The sequence below is a fragment of the Falco naumanni genome, chromosome 15 (assembly GCF_017639655.2).
Source record: "Falco naumanni isolate bFalNau1 chromosome 15, bFalNau1.pat, whole genome shotgun sequence".
NCBI classification, from domain to species: domain Eukaryota; kingdom Metazoa; phylum Chordata; class Aves; order Falconiformes; family Falconidae; genus Falco; species Falco naumanni.
This window is the reverse complement of record NC_054068.1, coordinates 22,097,660-22,115,510: the sequence shown is the minus strand read 5'-3', so window position 1 is coordinate 22,115,510 and position 17,851 is coordinate 22,097,660. Positions and strand designations below refer to the sequence as shown.

The following is a 17,851-nucleotide window of genomic DNA, read 5'->3' as shown; positions in this document are numbered from 1 at the left end:
GAGTAACCATACCGTTATCATCCCTTTCCCGGCTGGCTTGCCGTTCCCCAGAAGGAGAGTCCTTGTTATTTTCTTGCTGGAGACAATCTAGGGAAGCCAAAGAAAATAAAGTCATGATTGTACAAGTGATCAAAAGCAGGCTCAAGAAATTCATCATCGCTTATGTTAGTTAATTCACATTAAGTATTCACAACAGTAGAAGGAGACGTTCTGTTTAGGGATGACTGCCACACTGTGAGCATCGCCACGGTCACCCAAGCCCGTGGAGCGGAGCCGCGCAGTGGAGCAGCGCAGAGCAGCGGTGACACAAGAAGCTGAGGCATCACGTCCTGCCAAACCCAGCGACCAGCCCCCGGCGCCGAGGGGCTCAGCGAGCCCTCACACAGCCGGAGCTGCCGTGATTTGTTCCCAACAAAATCACAACTCAGCCTTTCAAACCCCGTTTTAAACACTTCCAACATGCCCACCACCAGTAACGAGGCACAGGGGTCAGCACCCGCAAAGGCATGTCTGTCCCTGCACTTCTGGCTTGTAAGAGGCCGGACAGGATGATCTGGGAGCTGAATTAAGCCCCTTGAGATTTTTCCCAGCTCACTGAGTTTCGGTTGCTTCCACGCCTAGAGACCTTATTGCAGCCTTTCAGTACTTAAAGGGAGCTTATAAGAAAGATGGGGACAGACTTTTTAGTAGGCCCTGTAGCGATAGGACAAAGGGGAACAGTTTTAAACTAAAGAAGACATTTTTTCTGATGAGGGTGGTGAGACACTGGCCCAGGTTGCCCAGAGAGGTGGTGGATGGGCACATCCACCCTGGGCACATCCAAGGGCAGGGACAGGGCTGTGAGCAGCCTGAGCTAGTGGGAGGTGTCCCTGCTCATGGCAGGGCGTTGGGCTAGATGGCTTTTAAAGGTCCTTTCCAACCCAAACCATTCTGTGATCCTATGATTCTTCAATCTCAGGGCAAAACCCCATTGCTGCTGTGGCTACCCAGCCACATCCTGGTGCTTTTGACCCATAAATGCACAGGAATCACCAGCCAGCATACCGAGATGTTTGTGCCACGCCGTGTGCAGGGAAGCCAAATCTCCCCACAAGCCTGGCTAGCAGAAACCACAGACACCCTCCAGCCTGCAGTGTGACCCCTGTTGCCTTTCCTTTGGCCACAGAGGTCATTACAGGCTTGCGAATGATCCAACTATCCTTCTAAATCTTACCACAGACCTAATTAGCTGCGATGAAGCAATCCAGCTAATCTGACAGAGCTCCAATGCAAAATCAAAACTGAAATGTCAGATGCTTGCTGTGTGGTTGCTGCTGCCCGCAGCTGCAATCTTCCTCTTCTAAGGGCTGCTGGTGCCACAAAACCGAAATGGGCAGGCTTACAGACACCTGTGCCCAGAGAAACCCCAGCACCAGGGCGCAGCACAGCAGGGTGGCTGCACCCACCAGCCTGCCTGCTCCGTCCCACCCCGCTCCTCGCCAGGTGCCCTCACGCACGTGCTGCCCCTCCAGTCCCCCTCGGCCCCACGGCCGGGCTGTGCCACCAGCCCACGCTGGCCACAGGGAGAGGGGGCTAGAACAATTTCAGGGAAAAAAGGAAAATGAGAAGATCCCTGCATTCCGAGCCAGTGTCTCATTGTGGACTAAAGGTCACCAAGAAGCTCACATGGGAACCGCTACAAAACCAGGCACACAATAAGCCAAGTTCTCTTCTGCAGAGTGTAAATGCTTGCAGGAGGTGACAGAAGCTCGGAGCTCTCTTTTTTCTGAGGGATGAAGCCCACCAGCTGTGCCTAAAGACACAGCAGGCAGGGACGCCATGCCCATCAGCCATCACGGCTAAACCATCAACGGGGTCTGAGCCAGCCCCTTGGATGTGCGACCTGCCACCAGCTGTCCGTCCCCACCGCTCCCACCGCCCAGGATGGTCTGTCCCATCTCACACTCCTAGCTAATCACCTTTCACAGCACCAGAAGGGCTGGGCTCTTCTGGGGGACCCAACAAGCAGGATGAGCTGGGTCAGACTCTTCCCCCTTCCCTCGCAGTGCACATGGACAAAGGTCCTCTCCAGCATGAGCCTGCAGAGCACTGGATGCCTGCAGAGCCACGTTTAGGAACAGCTGGGTTTCGGCTTTGTTTCCTTATGTCCATAAATTCTCTGCTTGCAGCTTCCACCAAGACCATGACCTTCACAGCAAGCACTGCTGAACTGCCCCACACCAGGGGTGTTGCAGTGACGGGAGGACCACAGGCAAAGGATGGGTTTGTTGCCTGCTGTTTGTTGCCAGGGCTGTTGCCTGCACTGCCTCACAACTTCTTCAGGAGCAGAATTAGGTCATCACAGAACACTTCCAAAAACCCAGACGTTAAACCTCGAACTCTGTAAATGTCAGTGCTCTTCTAACACGCCAAGCTCTCGACTTGGCAATGGCAAGGTCACTCGCCCCCCCCCAGCCACATGCAGTGCCACAGCGCAGTCTGTGTAGTAAAGCCACCACATTCACGAGCCTCCTTGAACACCTCGGGCCCGGCTCTCCATGCTGACCTACCTATTCCAGTGCCTCCTTCCTCCCAGTTCCCGGCACCCAGCACAACAGACGGTTTCTCCCAGCCTCTGTGCCTGTGCCAGGTACCACAGCAGCCCCGAGCCACTGGGTGCTGCGGAAGAATGGAAAAAATCCCCCTCATTCCCTGCCTCGAGTCAGAGCAAGCTCAGAGGACAAAGGCATTTAGAGAATGTAGCTGCCAGCTTCTAACAGGGCCTGGGCTCATGAACACAAAGACCTTCCAAAGGCTTATAAATGGCATTGTGTCCTCAAGCTTTTCCGCGGAAAGTGCAGAAGGCGCATTCCTGCGCCAGCACACTGAAGTGGGAGACATGACTTGCTACACAAAGGCAATGGACGTGGCTTTCAAAAAAAACCCCAAAACCAAGACAGAAAGGTAGACCACAATGCAGCCTAACTTTAAACATAGTTTCCAAAGTCCAAATCCAAGCAGGCCATCAGGGCTCTGACTATAACACATGGTGAGACACAGGTACCTCCAAAACCTCCAGCTGCTGCCTCCTCGCAGGCACCAGCAGCAGCCCACACCGCGATGGGCTCAGGCTTAGCCAACAGCCCAAACATGGAACAGTTCAACCTCAACAGCTGCAGCACAACAAGCAAACTAAATTAGTTTTGCTAGGAAGGACCCAGCAAACTTCAGAGCAGGTAAGAGTAGCAGCTCCAATCCCCCGTGCGCCTGTGGCTGATGTGATGTGGGGTCCCTTCACTGGCAGGCAGCGAGCTGCAGGGACCTCAGAGCCTCACCGTGCCCAGTGTGCAGGAGAATTCCCCCAGGAAGTCATGCTCGTACAGCTGCATGCTTGATTTGTCCTGGTCAAACAGGGCAAACTTCAGCTTCTGCACTTCTTCAAAGTGGTAGTCAACGATGAACTTCTTGGCGAAAGCTGGGTTGAGGTTGTTCACTGCTGTCTCTGTCCTGTCGAGCTGCAAAGAAGCAAAAAAAGAGGCATTTAGGCACACGCATCTTGCATCTTTGTCACTGCCGCACCTGTTCCCTGGCCTCAGCCAGAGGCACCCAGGACCCCGCAGCACCCATCAGCACACAGCAGGTGCCCAGCAGAGCCCTCGCTCCCTGGGCTGCAGCACCCGTGCACGCAAGGTGGGATCCGCCTGAATGAGCGATGGCACCGGGCAGAGAGCTGCAGCCCTGGCACGGGGGGCTGCACGAGCCCACCGCTGCCAACAGCTGGCATGGCAGTGCCCACCCTGCTGGGGCTCAAGACTCGGTGGAGCCAGAGCCATTTCGTTTGCTCCTGAGCCCTGTTCTCCCAGGAGCTGAAGCTCCCACACACCTCTGATCCTCAACCAGACCCTCGCAGCTGTAACACCAAGCTTGTTTCTTTCAGGCCATGCAGCTAACAGCAAGGACAAGCAAAAGAAGAAAAAGTGTCACCAGCCAGAACAGCAACCCTCCAGCATTTCCCTCTAGACTTCAAACCAAACCATTCCTCTCGTTTCTTCTTTCTTGGCCTTCCGTGGGGGAAAAAAAAAACAACCAACCAACCAAACAAAAAACCCTAGGGGAAAAAACCATGCTACAGGCCATTTTTCACAGATCTCATTAAGCATTAGGAGAAACAAGAAGCTGGAAGGACCCAGAAGACAAAAGTTTAAACGACTTTGTCATCCTGAGCTATTGCAAACAGGCTGGAAGAAATGATTTGGAAGAAATGAACTGCACTTTTGGAAGGGCAAGCACACAGAGGATGATGGCAACTGGAAGGCACACGGGGAACCCACCGTCGGAGGGGAAGCACCACAGCGGTCTGCAGCATCCCACGGTCAAGAGCAGAGATAAGAGCAGAGGAAACTGGCAGGCAGCTGGTGGAAGTGTGGGTTTACAACACAGCATGGCACAGGTGGACAGAACGCCTCGCGTGAGCCAAAAAACAGATCCCAAGGACAGCCACAGCAGCGATCCCGGGACACTGCCCTCCAGTAATGGAGCTGTGGTCCCAGACCCCATAACTTAGACCACAGTAGGGCTGGGAGGATGGTGGCACCAGTCAGGCCCCAGCACAGACGCGCACAGAGGCAGCAACGCAGAATTTTAGCCAAAGTGGCAGCAACTGGAAAAACTGAGAAACTGAAGCTGAGAAAAGCTGGCATATTTACTTCTGGGAGTCAATACTTCCTGGGCCAAGGAAGGTCTGAACTCTCATGTCAGGACCCATCATCCATCCTGAGAGATACCAGGAAACAGCAAGTTTGGAGCCCAACGTGCAACATTCCCTTATGAAGCCAAAACAGGCAGAAAGGACACTGGTGGCACAGCTTGAGTGCTGAACAAGAGGAACACCCACAGCCTGGGGGAAACCCTTCAGCAAGCAAACCAAGTAGGACTTCTGTCAGGAGAACAGCTACTGAGATCATATTGATATCATATGAGGTGGCAGCTGGTTTGACGAAGGGTTCCCTGCCTGGGCAGCCCCATGGGAAGCACTGATGGCTCCGAGCATTCGAGCTGGAAGGGCCACACACCCACCAGAGCCGGCAGAGGAGCTGGCAGCCTTTTGCCCTGTTATCCCAGGAGATGGTAATGGGCTATTAAAAGAGAAAGAAAGGCAGGTGCTCGCCAGTGTGATTTTATCAAAAGCTGCTGCCCTTGGTGCCTGGAAAGACCATCCCATCTGCCTGCGGGACAGCACGGAGCCTCCAGCTATGCCGCAGCCCTGGCCAGCGTCCCGGCTCGTCCAGCAGCCAGGGCACCTGGTCCTAGGCAAGGCTGAGCCACCTGCCATCCCAGGTCCCAGGGCCAGACCCCTGCAGAAAGCAGCTCCCGCACTGGCATCCCTGGGCAGTGCCGGGCCACAGGACAGTGGGATGTCTGCCAGAGCTGTGGAGCCAAGAATAAACATGGCAGAGCAGAAAAAAAGCCCCCCCAAAAAGCACAAAAAAAAGCAAACACATGCCTTAGTCCCAAAGAAACTCCTTCAGCACAGGATGCAGGTTTTGGAGGGACTGAGTGGAAATGTGGGGTTTGCTATATATATATACCGACTTGTGCAGTGTCTTGTGAAGTTGGTTGCTTAGTCTGTCTTAATTGCCAAGAAACGACTAAAGTAGATGCTGCGTTCCCAGAATAGCCACCTGCCACACACCAGGGAATCAAACGCATCCGCGCCAGCGGGCTGCCTGCTGGCTGGGGTGCACAGCCTCGCGCAGGACATGCCCTCCCATCCCGGGGGCACCAGGTGCTTGGAGCTGCGGTGGGCAGCAGCGCTGGGCATCCACGAGCGCTGCCTTATTCTGGCAGCACAACACGCGCAAATCCCCTTTCAAGGCTCAGAGACGAGACTGCGCAGGCAAGAGGGATGGATTTTAGCTCCTTCCTTATTCCCCAAAGTGCTGGGAAGACAGGGACCAAGGGAAACCAGTCCTCTCGCTCTCAGGCACCAGTTTGAAGGAGGTGACTTGAGGACCCATCTCCAGCTTTGCCCTGGAAGGGGTGGCCCAGGGAAGGGGAGGAAAAGCCCAGCCACCGTGTCCCGAGCTAACCCTTTGTAGCGATGGAGCTTCCTTCAACACCCAGCTAGGAGCCAGTGGTTAATCTCCTGCCTGTTGGCAGTGTGAAGCGCAACAAAATCACAGGCCCCAGGTGACCGCTGCACACGGTCTGATCCTTGGTTGGATCAGCACCAGTCGGTTGGCTGGTGAGCACCGGTCACCTTGCCAGTGATCATCATGCACGAGGCTTCTTCAACCCCCTCCGCTGGGAGACGGGCTCTTGCCCTTTCCTTCGCCCAGCGCTTACAGGGCTGCAGGGGTGGCTCTGCTGCCCCAGAGCAGAAAAGCACGAGGGTTTCTAAGAGGCAGCCAGGCTAACTAACGCGGCCTGTTTGGCTAAGAGTCTTGATTCCGCAAATCCAGCACGGAACTGGGAGGTCACCGCCAGGGACAGCCCTTGTGTTCAGTGGGTGCCTCCGGAGAGTCCCCCAGCACCCAAAGGGAGGCAGCTGGAGAGGTGCAGCACCCCAGCACGCTGAAGTGCCCACACGGGGCGTGGTCCCCAAAGCCCCCACGAGCTCTCGCTGAAGGCGCGGGGCCGGCCATGTCACTTGAGTGGGTCAAAGGCAGCGGCACAGCTGAGTCATGTGTCCCCGCTCGCCGCCGCACAGGCCAGGTCTTGCATGGCTCCTGCAAGCCGATGGCATCCGGCAGGACACTTAGTCACCTGCCTTCCTGTCACTTCTCAGCCTGTGGTTTATTTTCCCTCCCTTCCCCACCCCCTCCAAGGCTGATTCACGAAGATGTCTTAATTCCTATTAAACTCAGCAAGACAAAATAATTGTATTTGGGAACAAGTGTGACAGCTAGAAAGAACAAGCAGAAATCTTTCTGTCAGCGTCAGCTGGTGCCGCAGCCCTGCCACCCAGTCCAGATGCTGGTACCACAGCGGCGGGGCTGGTCCTGAAGGAGAGACCCACCTCCTAACCCAGGTCCGGTGGTTGGGACGTGTTTCTGAGGCCACCGCTTTCAGGCAAGAGAAGAGCTTGTCTTAGGGCAAGGAGCATGTCTGTGCAGCCAAAATCCACGCAGGACAGCGCCGGCACCCCCGGGTCGCTCCAAACCATGGTGCCAGGAGCTGCCAAGGGTCTACCAAGGGTCCCATCCAGAGAGGCTCTGGCGGGCAAGCCCACCTCTCTGGGCCCTCCCCGTCCCCCAGCTGCAGCCCAAACCCCTGCTACGGCCACGGGTGGGAGCGGGGGGACCCCGGTGCCAGCTGTGCCCCCGGCGTGCCAGCTGACAGGGGCAGCTCCATGGCGTGCGAGCACCCCACACCACGTGCTGGCTCGTGCAACACACTAATCTCCACTGAAACCACAGCAGCGGAGCGCTGAGCAATCTGCTGCTCAAGGCTGACGTCCAGTGCCTGTTGTGCCAATTAAAAAGAAGCTAAAAATAGCAGAGAAAAAGAAGAAAAAAAATAATAAAACACCACACATTTGTATTGTAAAAGAAGCTTTGGAATCAAAACTGCTGGACTGAGACATTACTGACAGAAAGAAAAGATCCAGAAAAGTACAGTCAGGTCAAAGAGATGACACCTATCAAGGCTGGAAAGCTCGTTAGGCTCATCCAGGCTGCTGAGCAAAGTTAATTGCAGACTATGGCAAGGTGAGGTCTGCTCTACACCCTCCCCGCTGACAGCAGGATCAGCTGCAGGACACCTTAGGTGATGCCCATTCACTCAGCAGCTCCTTGGCCAAGCACTCAAAGGCTGCCCAACTAGTCCAAGTATCTAAAAATTGAGACCATCTGATTTCCCAGGGATTGGGACAATTTTTGTTTGGTTTACATGATTTAATGCCCTTCAGCTGCGCATTTTGTACTGCACCCTGCCACCGGTGCCTGTATCCATCCATCACACCCCCAAGCTCTGCTTACCTGCTCCCTCCCAGACCAAATGAAGAGGTCCTACACTGCCTACAGCTGCAGTTATAAAATTAAATCCCCATTTATTTTTTTTTCAAGCATTTTATAAAGCTCAGAGATTTTTCACCTGTAGCCAAAAGGTTTTTCTTAGGCACGGAGCTAAACGCTCTTGCACAGACTCTGGAGTTTGGATTCACAAAACTGATTTTATCGCAGAGGGCACCTTGGACTGCCACAGAAGATGACGAGGACTATAGCTTCTCCATGTGGGATGCTGAACAGTCAAACAAAGCACCACAAAAACCATCCTCAGGAGTTCCCAGTCTGCTCTGTGCACACCCCAATGGCAGAACCAGCCCGAGCCGTGCCTCTGCCTGGGAGACCCACCTGAGCAGGGTCTCTTGCCACCGCAGCAGCGCTGCTGGCAACGGCCGAGGTCACGCTGCCTGAAGCCACCTTGGGCGCTCCCGGATGAACCGTGGTGCCAGCAGTGTGCGTGCACCTGGTCCCTGATGTGGCATACCCCCGTGCCCCTTCCCTGCCACATCCAGTCAGTGGGTATGCTGCGAAGCAAGCATTTGGGATCGAGCCAACGTCTTACTCATGCTACAAAACAATTCAGACAGCTGCGGAGGGTCAGTTCCCTCGCGCTCCATTAGCCTGGTGAGCGGCAGCCTCGTCCCGCTGAGGGCTGGGTACGACACAAGGGCTCCTTGTGCACTCTCTGCATCTCAGGGAGGGCACGTTTATCCTGTGTTCACCCGCTGCCAGGGCTGGCACAGCCATGGAAAGCCCTCCTGTCCTTACACAGCCTTTTATCAGCAGGGTCTTGCCCCAGGGTAAGCTCGTGTTGGAGTGGGTAGGGAAGCAGAGGAAATGAATGCAGCTCTCCGCTCCTCAGGCGTGCAAGGAAAATAAAAATACGCCTCTGCCCCGCGCCGCGGGAGCGTGCCAGCACTCTGTTCCGTGCACAGGCTCAGCGCCCACAGGCTGCCAGCAGCGCGCACATCGGCTGAGTGGGGTGTCCTGGTGCAGCAGGGACCCCAAAGCCAGGGAGAGCCACAGGATCACAGAACGGTTTGGCTTGGAAGGGACCTTTGGAGGTCATCAAGCCTGACCCCCCAGCCACTGGCAGGGACACTGGTCACTGGGTGAGGCTGCTGAAAGCCCTGTCCAGCCGGACTTTGAACACTTCCAATGACAGGGCATCCGCAACTTCTCTGTGCCAGTGTCTCACCACTCTCATTGTAAAAAACGTCTTATGTCCAACCTAAACCCACCCTCTTCCAGTTTAAAATTGTTGCCCCTTGCTTTGTCGCTACAGGCCTTGGTAAAACACCTCTCTCCATCTTTCTTATAAGCCCCCCTTATAATCTAGGAAGGCCACAGTGAGGTCTCCCCCAAGCCACCTCTTCTCCAGGCTGAAGAACCCCAGCTCTCTCAGCCTGCCCTCACAGCAGAGCTGCTCCAGCCCTCGGACCATCTGCGTGGCCTCCTCTGGACCCGCTCCATCAGGTCCATATCTCTCCTGCGCTGAGGACTCCAGAGCTGGATGCAGGTGGGGTCTCACGAGAGCAGAGTGGAGGGAGAGAATCCCCTCTCTCGACCTGCTGGCCATACCGCTGGTGATGCAGCCTAGGACACACTTGGCTTTCTGGGCTATGAGTGAATGTTGCCGGGTCACATCCACTTTGTCACCCACCCACCCATCCAGGTCATTCCGCACAGGGCTGCTCCCCACCCGCCCACCCCCCAGGCTGTATAGGTACTGGGGACTGCCTGACCCGGGCGCAGGACCTTGCATTTGGCCTTGTTGGACTTCACGGACTGGCAGAGGTGCACTCGCACAGCCTGCCCCAGTCCCTCCAGACCGTGTCCCTTCCCTCAAGGAAACCAGCTCCACCACTCAGCAAACCTGCTGAGGGTGCACTCAGTCCTGCTGCATACATCACGATGCCTCCCCTCCTCCTCCCTTCCTGTAGGAATTACCTCTCTTGTTTGTAAGGAGACGGTTTCCAAAAACAACCACATAACAAAACCACCTGCGGTTTCTTTCCAGTATCAGATATGGCAGCTGAAGCACCAATTTATGGGGTATCTGGTAAGGACAGGCCAGTGTCTGCAAACGGTTCACATGGGACCTGCCAGATGCGTGCTGTCTCTCTGCAGCTGAACCGATCCAACCCCCCATGCACCCAGCTCCCGACAGTCTCCTTCCCCATCCCATGGTCCTGACCTCCCCACCACCGGTCCATGAAACATCTGGCTTAAGGACTCTTGCCCTTGATATACCTCTTGAAGGAGGCCACGGGTGTTGAGAGCGTAAGCTGCCCTGGATGGGGCTTTTCCACGGGACTGACCGGCCAGACCCTCATCCAGCACGCTCCTGCCCCCCAGGAAGAGCCACTCTTCAAGCAAAACCCAAAGAGCAGCTTCCCGTGCAACTCAGGATCCAAGAACCAGCTCATCTTCACACACCTAGAAACACACCCGTTGCAAGCAGGACCTCACAACGCCTAACTGTCACATGGGATCAGCATTTTGGGCACTCCGAGCCGAAGCACACCCAGCTCACAGCAGCCTGAGAAGGGTGGGGACTGCCCTGAAGGTGGCAAGATCCTTCCACGTCTGCCACGCACCTTGCCAGAGGCTGGCAACTTGAAGTCTGCCGTTACACCGACCACCCAGCACAAGGCAGAGCGGTCCGGGGAAAGGCTGGCTGCAGAACGCAGGATCATTAACACACTGGCACCGCGCGCAGCCCGGGGAGGAGCAGAAGAGCTCCCACCCCTGCTCGGGGGGAACAAGGACCGGCCTCGCAGTGGAGCACAGCGGGAGAAGGCACTGGCACGGGCAAACCACTAGAGGAGGAGATCCACGCAGCTTCAGGACTTACCTCCACCCACTTCCCATTGACTTCCATGAAGAGGACGCAGAAAGGGTCGGATTTGGAGGTGACATCCCTGTCCAGAAGGTTCTGGCCACAGACGGACAACTCGACTTTGCAGACGCAGTACTGGGAGCCGACGGGTCCCGCCGGTGTGGGGGTCATGGTGTACGCCATGGACACCAACGGCAGCAGCTCCAGGCACTCTGCGGGTACGAGAACGGAGAGAGACTTCAGTGCAAGCGGGGGGGGCAGCGAGCACTGCGGCACCGGGGGCCGGGCACAGCCACGGCCTCGTGCTCCAAGGCACACTCGGTATGTTGCGAGGCTTTTCTGGCTCCAAAGCATCTGCCCTGCCCTGCCCAGCCACCAACCCACGTGGTGGCCACCACACCAGGCAGCCGTGGTGTGCCCAGCACAGCACTTACAAGCTGCCTTGGGTTTGCTCCGTAAGTAACAGGTTTTCAAGGAAAGGTGACATCTTCTGCTTACCCCCCACCCCCGAGGAACTGGGGGGTCCCCCAGCCTCTTCTTCCAGCATGCTGGGTTTTTTTGTGGGGAGGAACTATACTTCCACATCATCTTTCCATGTGAAAAGTGGTCGTTATCTGGCTGGTCCCAAGCCATGGACCAAGCCACAAGGGCCAAACGAGCTCTGCCCCACAAATCTTCATAGGGAAAGGAGTGAGGCTATAAGGACGGCTGGGGGGGAGGGCAGCTCCAGCCCTGCCTCCATGCAGCTCACCAGCCCAGCAGAAAGCAGCGGCTCTGGCAGCAATAAAAAAGCAGCCACAGTTGGTTTGCAGAAGAGCAAGGGAAATGTGACAGCCCCTGCAGGACCTGCTGCACAGGATGATTTACAGGGCCCTGATAAAACACCCTGTAACATAAGAAGAGCTTAGCAAAAGTCCACTACCAAAGCCATTTTGCAGAGATAAATGTCTTTTATACCATTATTAGTGCAAAACCCCATCCCACGTGACAGTTTTGCCTTCTGATGTGCTGTCTACTCAGCAAGAACCACCAACGGTCTTCAACAGAGAAGAGGAAAGAGGGGGAAAAAGAGAAGAAAAAGCATTTTCAGATTAATTCATACTAATGACATTTTGTAGCTGGGGCTGCTAGTGGAGAGAGCTCTTTTCAGCTGCTGCTTCAATACCGTTCACCCTCTTTTTCAAGAGTGCAAGTTTTCAGGGTTTTATATGAAAACCCCAAACATCCCCTTCCCCCCACCCTGACAAGCCATCTGCTGCTGTTTGACATTGAAATGCCAATTAATATTATTGGTTTGTTTTGCCGTGGCACGAGTATGTAGAGGCACTTGTGCTGCTGGGAGCTGGGCTGCTGCCCTCTCTCCTTGCGGCTCAGCCTGCGAGCCGGGACGGGGATGGACAGGGATGGGGTTATCCCAGCACGGCTGTGGGAGAGGGAGCTCTGGGCTCGCCGCTGGCCACCCTGAGCACTCGGCCCCAGCTGCAATGCATACTAAGCACAAAACAGCTCCCACTTCCAAGGCTCTGAGCACCCCCCACCCCGGCCTGCCAAGATCTCTGCTTGACACCAAGTCACCAGAAACAAGCCTGAGTTTAATCCCTGACAGTAAATGCAAACTCTTCTTCACAGACTGCTGTTCAGGGCAAGAGTGGGGCAATCATTTCAGCTCCATAAGAACCCAGAAACATCTCCAGAAGAAGAAAATCCCCATCCTTGGTGGCGCACACACCTGTACATCACCGAAACAGCACCCACACCCCTCCCACAAGCGCAGTTTCCCCTTGCCTGGACCAAGCCCGCCCTGTGCCGTCACTCCCTGTCCACAGCAGCACAACGTAAAACGGTGGCATGTGTGGGCAACCATCCATCAACCATGACTTCGCGGAGAAACACGTGTGAAAGCAAAAGTCCTCATGGCTCATCCACCACGAAGCTCCTGCGGCTGCCGGGGCGATGGCTGCGAGACACCCATCCCTGCCGGAGCTGCCTCTGCTCCTCTAAGCCCATGATGCCAGTTGCAGCTAAAACTAAGATTTTTTTTTTATTTTTTTCTCCTTTAATGCAGAGATCATGTAATTGATGTCTTAAAATAGGCAAGCCTGTTCTATTTATGCCGCTGTCTGTCTGCTGCTCCCTCCAAAAAAGCAAACACGGGGCAGCTGTGCTGGCGTGGACCTGGTCTTGCTGGAGCAGGGAGATCTGGGCTGGGTTTTTCCATCTCCTCTTCCCCCAAATCTTGGCGTCATCTCACAAAAACCAAAGGCAGCAGATGACTCAGTGGAAAAGCTTTTTCCCAGGGCTGGCAGGCACTAGAACATCCTCTCGGTGTACTGTGCATCGCCCGTGCTCCAGCCCCTGCGCTCAGCCTGCTGTGCTCCCCAGGGAGCCCATGGTCAACACAGGCTCACGGCAGAGGAGAGGTGGCCAGCACCAGCCAGGGCCGGCTGAGGACAGAGACCTGGTGGGACTCGTATCCCCTGCATGGACACACTCCCCACCTGGGCACCCAAAATCCGGGACTGGGACACTGGCCTTTCCCCCAGGTACCAACCTGGAGAGCTTGATGACATCTCACAAGCGCCAAGCACAAAATCCCATGGTTGCCCCTCCCCCAGAAGGCAAAAGTCAGCGGGAAGATGCTGCCAACCCTTCCCCACCATCCCAGTAAAGATGATTTTTCCACTGAGGAGCTGCTGGTCCAGCCAGCTCACCAGAGATGGAGATGCCAAAGAGATGAGCAGCTCTCCTGAATCACCGCTCGGGCTACTCCTTCCCCCCAGCCGCAGCCCCGGTATAAAACCTTGAGCAGCGTAACCGTCCCGATTCAGCCATAAAGTAATGGGTTTAAATGAAAAAGTCAGGGCAGGGGGTTGGCCTCAGCAGCAGCCACGGGTCCCCCTGTCTCAGAGGCTTCCCATCTTCCCACCCAAGGCACTGCCAGGCTTCAGCAAGCTGGTGCCATTCCAACCCCCAAGTGCTTTACATTCGGGGGTGTCTGAGCTGGCCCCGAAAGGGCCACCGGCTGTATTCCAGTCTCTCCTCCTTTTCTTATTCTCCTCCCCCTGCACTTGCCGCCCTGAACAGAGACCTGTGACTTGCTCAGCATCTGTGGCCAAAGAACCTCCTGACGGACAATCCCAGCTGCTGATTCTGTGCTGGTCATGCGGACACGTGGGCTCCTGCTGAAACACGGCCAGGCCACCGATGAGAGGTCTAGGGACACGCACCAATGCCCATCTTCCCCACAGTCCCCCCTGCCCCACAGCTCCCCCTGCCCCACAGTCCCCCCTGCCATTGGCCACAGCAGATGCCTGAAGAGGTCTCACAAGAGCAGGACCCGGGTGGAGGGGCACAGTTCCCAAATCCTTTCTGGGCTCCAGCTTCCAGGACCTCCCGAGCCAGACACATCTTTGCGCTCCGTAACCCTCAAGTACTCCTTCCTCCACTACTTGGTCCCCCCCAGGCTGCTCTGTGCCTGCAGTGTCCCACAGCGAGGGGTTTCACTGGCTGGGGGCACGCACAAGCCCTGGGCCCAGGACATCTGAGATGAACACCTGGGAGACCCAGAGCAATGCACACAGATGTTCTCCTCCTCCTCCTCCTCTTCCTCACCCCACAGCCCCCCCTGCACTCTATAGCAGATTCACCAGGCACACGCAGAAGGGCTGGCTGGAAGCCCTGGGATCTCTTCTTCCTCACTTATTTGAAAGAGGAGGAGGGGAAGGAGATCTCTGTTTTGCCAGCTAATTGCTGCCTGGGGGGGTCCCCTCCCCTCCACAGAAGTGAAGCCCCACCAGAAGCAGTTGCTCAGGCCACGCTAAGGCCCCATTTTAAGCATTAACAGGAAAAAAACAGAGGGGAAAAAAAATAAAGCTGTGCTTTAAGTGACACATTTTGGCAGCTTTTTAAAATGTTCATAGTGCTCTCAAACATCAGTGATCTCCTCTCCTTAAAGAAATCAGACTTATTTTCGCAGGGCATATTTAAAACAGCCCCAGAAGTGCTGCTAGCCAGCAGCGCTATGATGCAACGTCCCTCTGGGTCCCTCCTGGGGAGGTCCCTCCCTTCTTCGGGGTGGTCCATGATTTCTGTAGTACCCCACAGAAGTCACCTGTGACTCAGTTTACCTGCTCGGGCTGTCCCACTGCAGCCTAATGCAATTGTAGAAGCAAGTTTCCTTTCTGGAAAGGGGAAGTGAGAAAGGTGAGTAGCAAACAGGCACGTTTGGGGTCCCATAAAGCACACAGCTGAGTCCACAGGCAGTGGAGGCGCAGCAGGAGAGTAGTGGTACCCGAGGGAGGATGTAAGAGCAGGTGAAAACGGGTTGTCAGAAGATTGCAGTGAAGGAGAGGAGCAGGAAGACACAAACCGGTTGCCCAGAGCAGCAGAAAAGCTGAAACGCAGCACACACCGAGCTGGAGACACCAGGGAAAGCCGGGATGCACCGTGACGGGTGCCCAACGCAGCTCCCCACACCGTCAAAACCCACAGCAGCCGCTGCGCTCCCTCCTGTCAACAAATAGAGTCATCTCCAGAATTATTTTGCAAAGCAAAAATGTTTGCCTTTCAGCCTTGCCTAGGCAACACGGTGGATTCACCAGCCTGCACCTGGTCTTAATAACAGCCTCGTTACCTTCTGAATGCACGTGCAATTAGTCATGTACACAGCAGCCTGCTGCTGGTCCCCTCCCCGGCAAATGCCTCTGCCGGCGAGCAGGCGGGGGGGAAGCAGAAAGGGGGTGCTTGCACATGAAAACGCCCTGCAACGGGGTACCTGGGGTACTTGCTGCCATCACAGGATCTTCATCTCTCCTGCGAGGCAGGGAAAGGCTGAAAATTGCCTCCAAGCATCCCAGCGTGGGCAGCATGGCTGGGACCGAGCTCAAATTCTCCCAAATTCCAGGAGATGTAGGGTAGCCCTGGCCGAGGGGGATGCCCAGGCTGGCACATCATGAGCAAGTCCCACAGTCCTGCCTGATGAAAGAAGGCAAGGGGACTGTACCGAGATATTTTAGGTGGCTGATATAGCGGGGAAAAAGGGGTTCAGGACAACATTAATTAAGTAATTTCCCCACTGAACCCTTCCTGATAGAAACAGTGCCTAAAGGTGCTTCAAAAGGCAATGCTCTCATGCCAACAGCTGGATTTCTTGCACCAGTGCTACGAAACCCTGTCCCAGGCGAGGCGTGACGATGGCTGGTGGCCACCTTGGTGCTACAGTGGCTGCTTCTTCATCTTGTGCCCAAGCAATAGTCACCCCCAATGCCCAGCTCCTCTTAGACCTCTGCTGTCCCCACAAAAGCCCTTGTCCACCAGGTCTTGGCACAGTTTGGTGCCGGTGCAGGCAGTGCCCTCCTTGCCAAAACCCCAAGTGGCTGTGCCAGCTGCTACACGGGCAGCACCAGCGAGCTTCCCCGGTGGGTGATGATCAGCGGAGCCATGCAAAGTCGCTCGGGGTGACCTGGGAGTCACAAATCTCAGGAAAACCCCGAGGCAAACCCGTCGGCACCAGAGGGGGCTCCCCAAAGCAGCTTCACATTTCAGCCCCTGCGGAAAGATGGCATCCCGCTTCCCAGCCAGCAGAAGAAGATGCTGCCCAGAGGGCTCTGCCAACCAGCTGTGCAAGAGCACAACCTCCCAGCCGGCGTGCCCCGACAGGCAAGAGAGTTCTCCTGAATCCTGCAGCTCATGCAGGGAACAGGGACAAAAGCCCAAGGGAGAAACAGGCAGGAAGGGAGGATGAGCCAGGGTCCCAGACCAAGGCACCAAACACAAGCCCATCCTGGCGGCACTTGTTGAGTTCTGGCACTTTCAAGGGAAAGAGGTCTTCGGTGGGTTGAAACATCCCATCGTCTCCCACCTCACTGCAATCTCCGCTTTGGGTTGGTATGGTACCACGCCATTTGGCAGTAGCTAAATGAATTTATCACAGGGGAGAGAGTGGAAGGCTGCTGTAATGGTCTGGGACAGGATTCAAACACCTTTTTTGTGGTTGCATAGCTCTACATCAGTCTGAGTTTGAATAGCCAGCTTTGGCAGGCAGGGCACACGCGAGGAGCTGGGGCAGTCCAGCGGAAAGTAATACGAGGCTTGACCCAACATCCCAAAAATCCTTTCTAAAAGCACATGGTGCAAGTGAGAAGCATAGGGGGGTTGCCACCCCAACCCCCAGCCCTTGCACAGCCGGCAGGACCACCCACTCCTTGGGGTCCCCAGGGGGGCTGAATCACGCTCCTTAGCCAGATCAGGACTGCTCCTGTGCCCCCACCTGACCCAGGCAGCCCCATCCTCCCGTGTACCTGCCCCAGAGAGTATCGCTCAGCAAAGGGCAGCCCAAACCTGTCCCATACCCTCAATGTCCATCGAAGAGCAGGTCCCACCCCGGGAAGACCTCCCCAGACTACAGTTGGTCTCATGGGTTGTGTCAGGGCCAGGGGCCGGGCAAGTCCCTCCATGCCCAACACCACAAAGTGGCCACCACCAGCCGAGCGACAGCCCTGGCCCTTCCTTTGTTCACTGGTGCAAAGGCACCATCTGGGCCACTCCAGGCACTGGGGACAAGGGACAGCAGCCCCTGTCCTAGGAAGCCCCTGGGTGAAGCCTTTGCTCCCTGCTTGGGGATGCTGAAGCCCTGCCTGCGGGACCCTGCCAGGCAGCCGGCTGGCACCTGGGGTGCGTGGAGGGGGGCTGCAACGCAGCCTGTCCCACCAATGGTGCCACTGCCTGGTGGCCCTGCCTGGGTGCTTAGCCACCACAGCCTGCTCGGCCTGGCAGGGGCTGCCGGGCATGACCCGCCGAAGAGGCAGGGGACAGGGGCATCCCCTGCCCAGCTGCTGTTTCCCAGGACATGCCGTGGGATGCCCTCTCCATCCACCCAAAGGTGCTGGAGCATCAGCTTCCCTGGTGCCCCGCGGAGTCAGGACGCTGACAGGTACCATAACAGCATAATATATCACACCGTAATACCAGTGTAATCGCATTAACAGGTCCGGCACATAAGACCCTCAAGGGAAAGGGGATTAGG

At 56.0% G+C, this 17,851-nt stretch overlaps 1 protein-coding gene across 3 annotated transcripts in view; it reads right to left on the bottom strand.

Annotated features, from left to right (window-relative positions):
- Nucleotides 1-17,851, bottom strand: part of CPNE2 (copine 2) — a 59,841-nt gene that overhangs the window by 31,927 nt on the left and 10,063 nt on the right. For all 3 annotated transcript variants that reach the window (XM_040615681.1, XM_040615683.1, XM_040615682.1), the window contains exons 2-4: nt 10,843-11,039; nt 3,315-3,494; nt 13-87 (exon numbers count right to left, since the gene is read on the bottom strand). In XM_040615681.1, the coding sequence (XP_040471615.1) occupies nt 13-87; nt 3,315-3,494; nt 10,843-11,039 (452 nt within the window). The remainder of the gene's footprint in view (nt 1-12; nt 88-3,314; nt 3,495-10,842; nt 11,040-17,851) is intronic.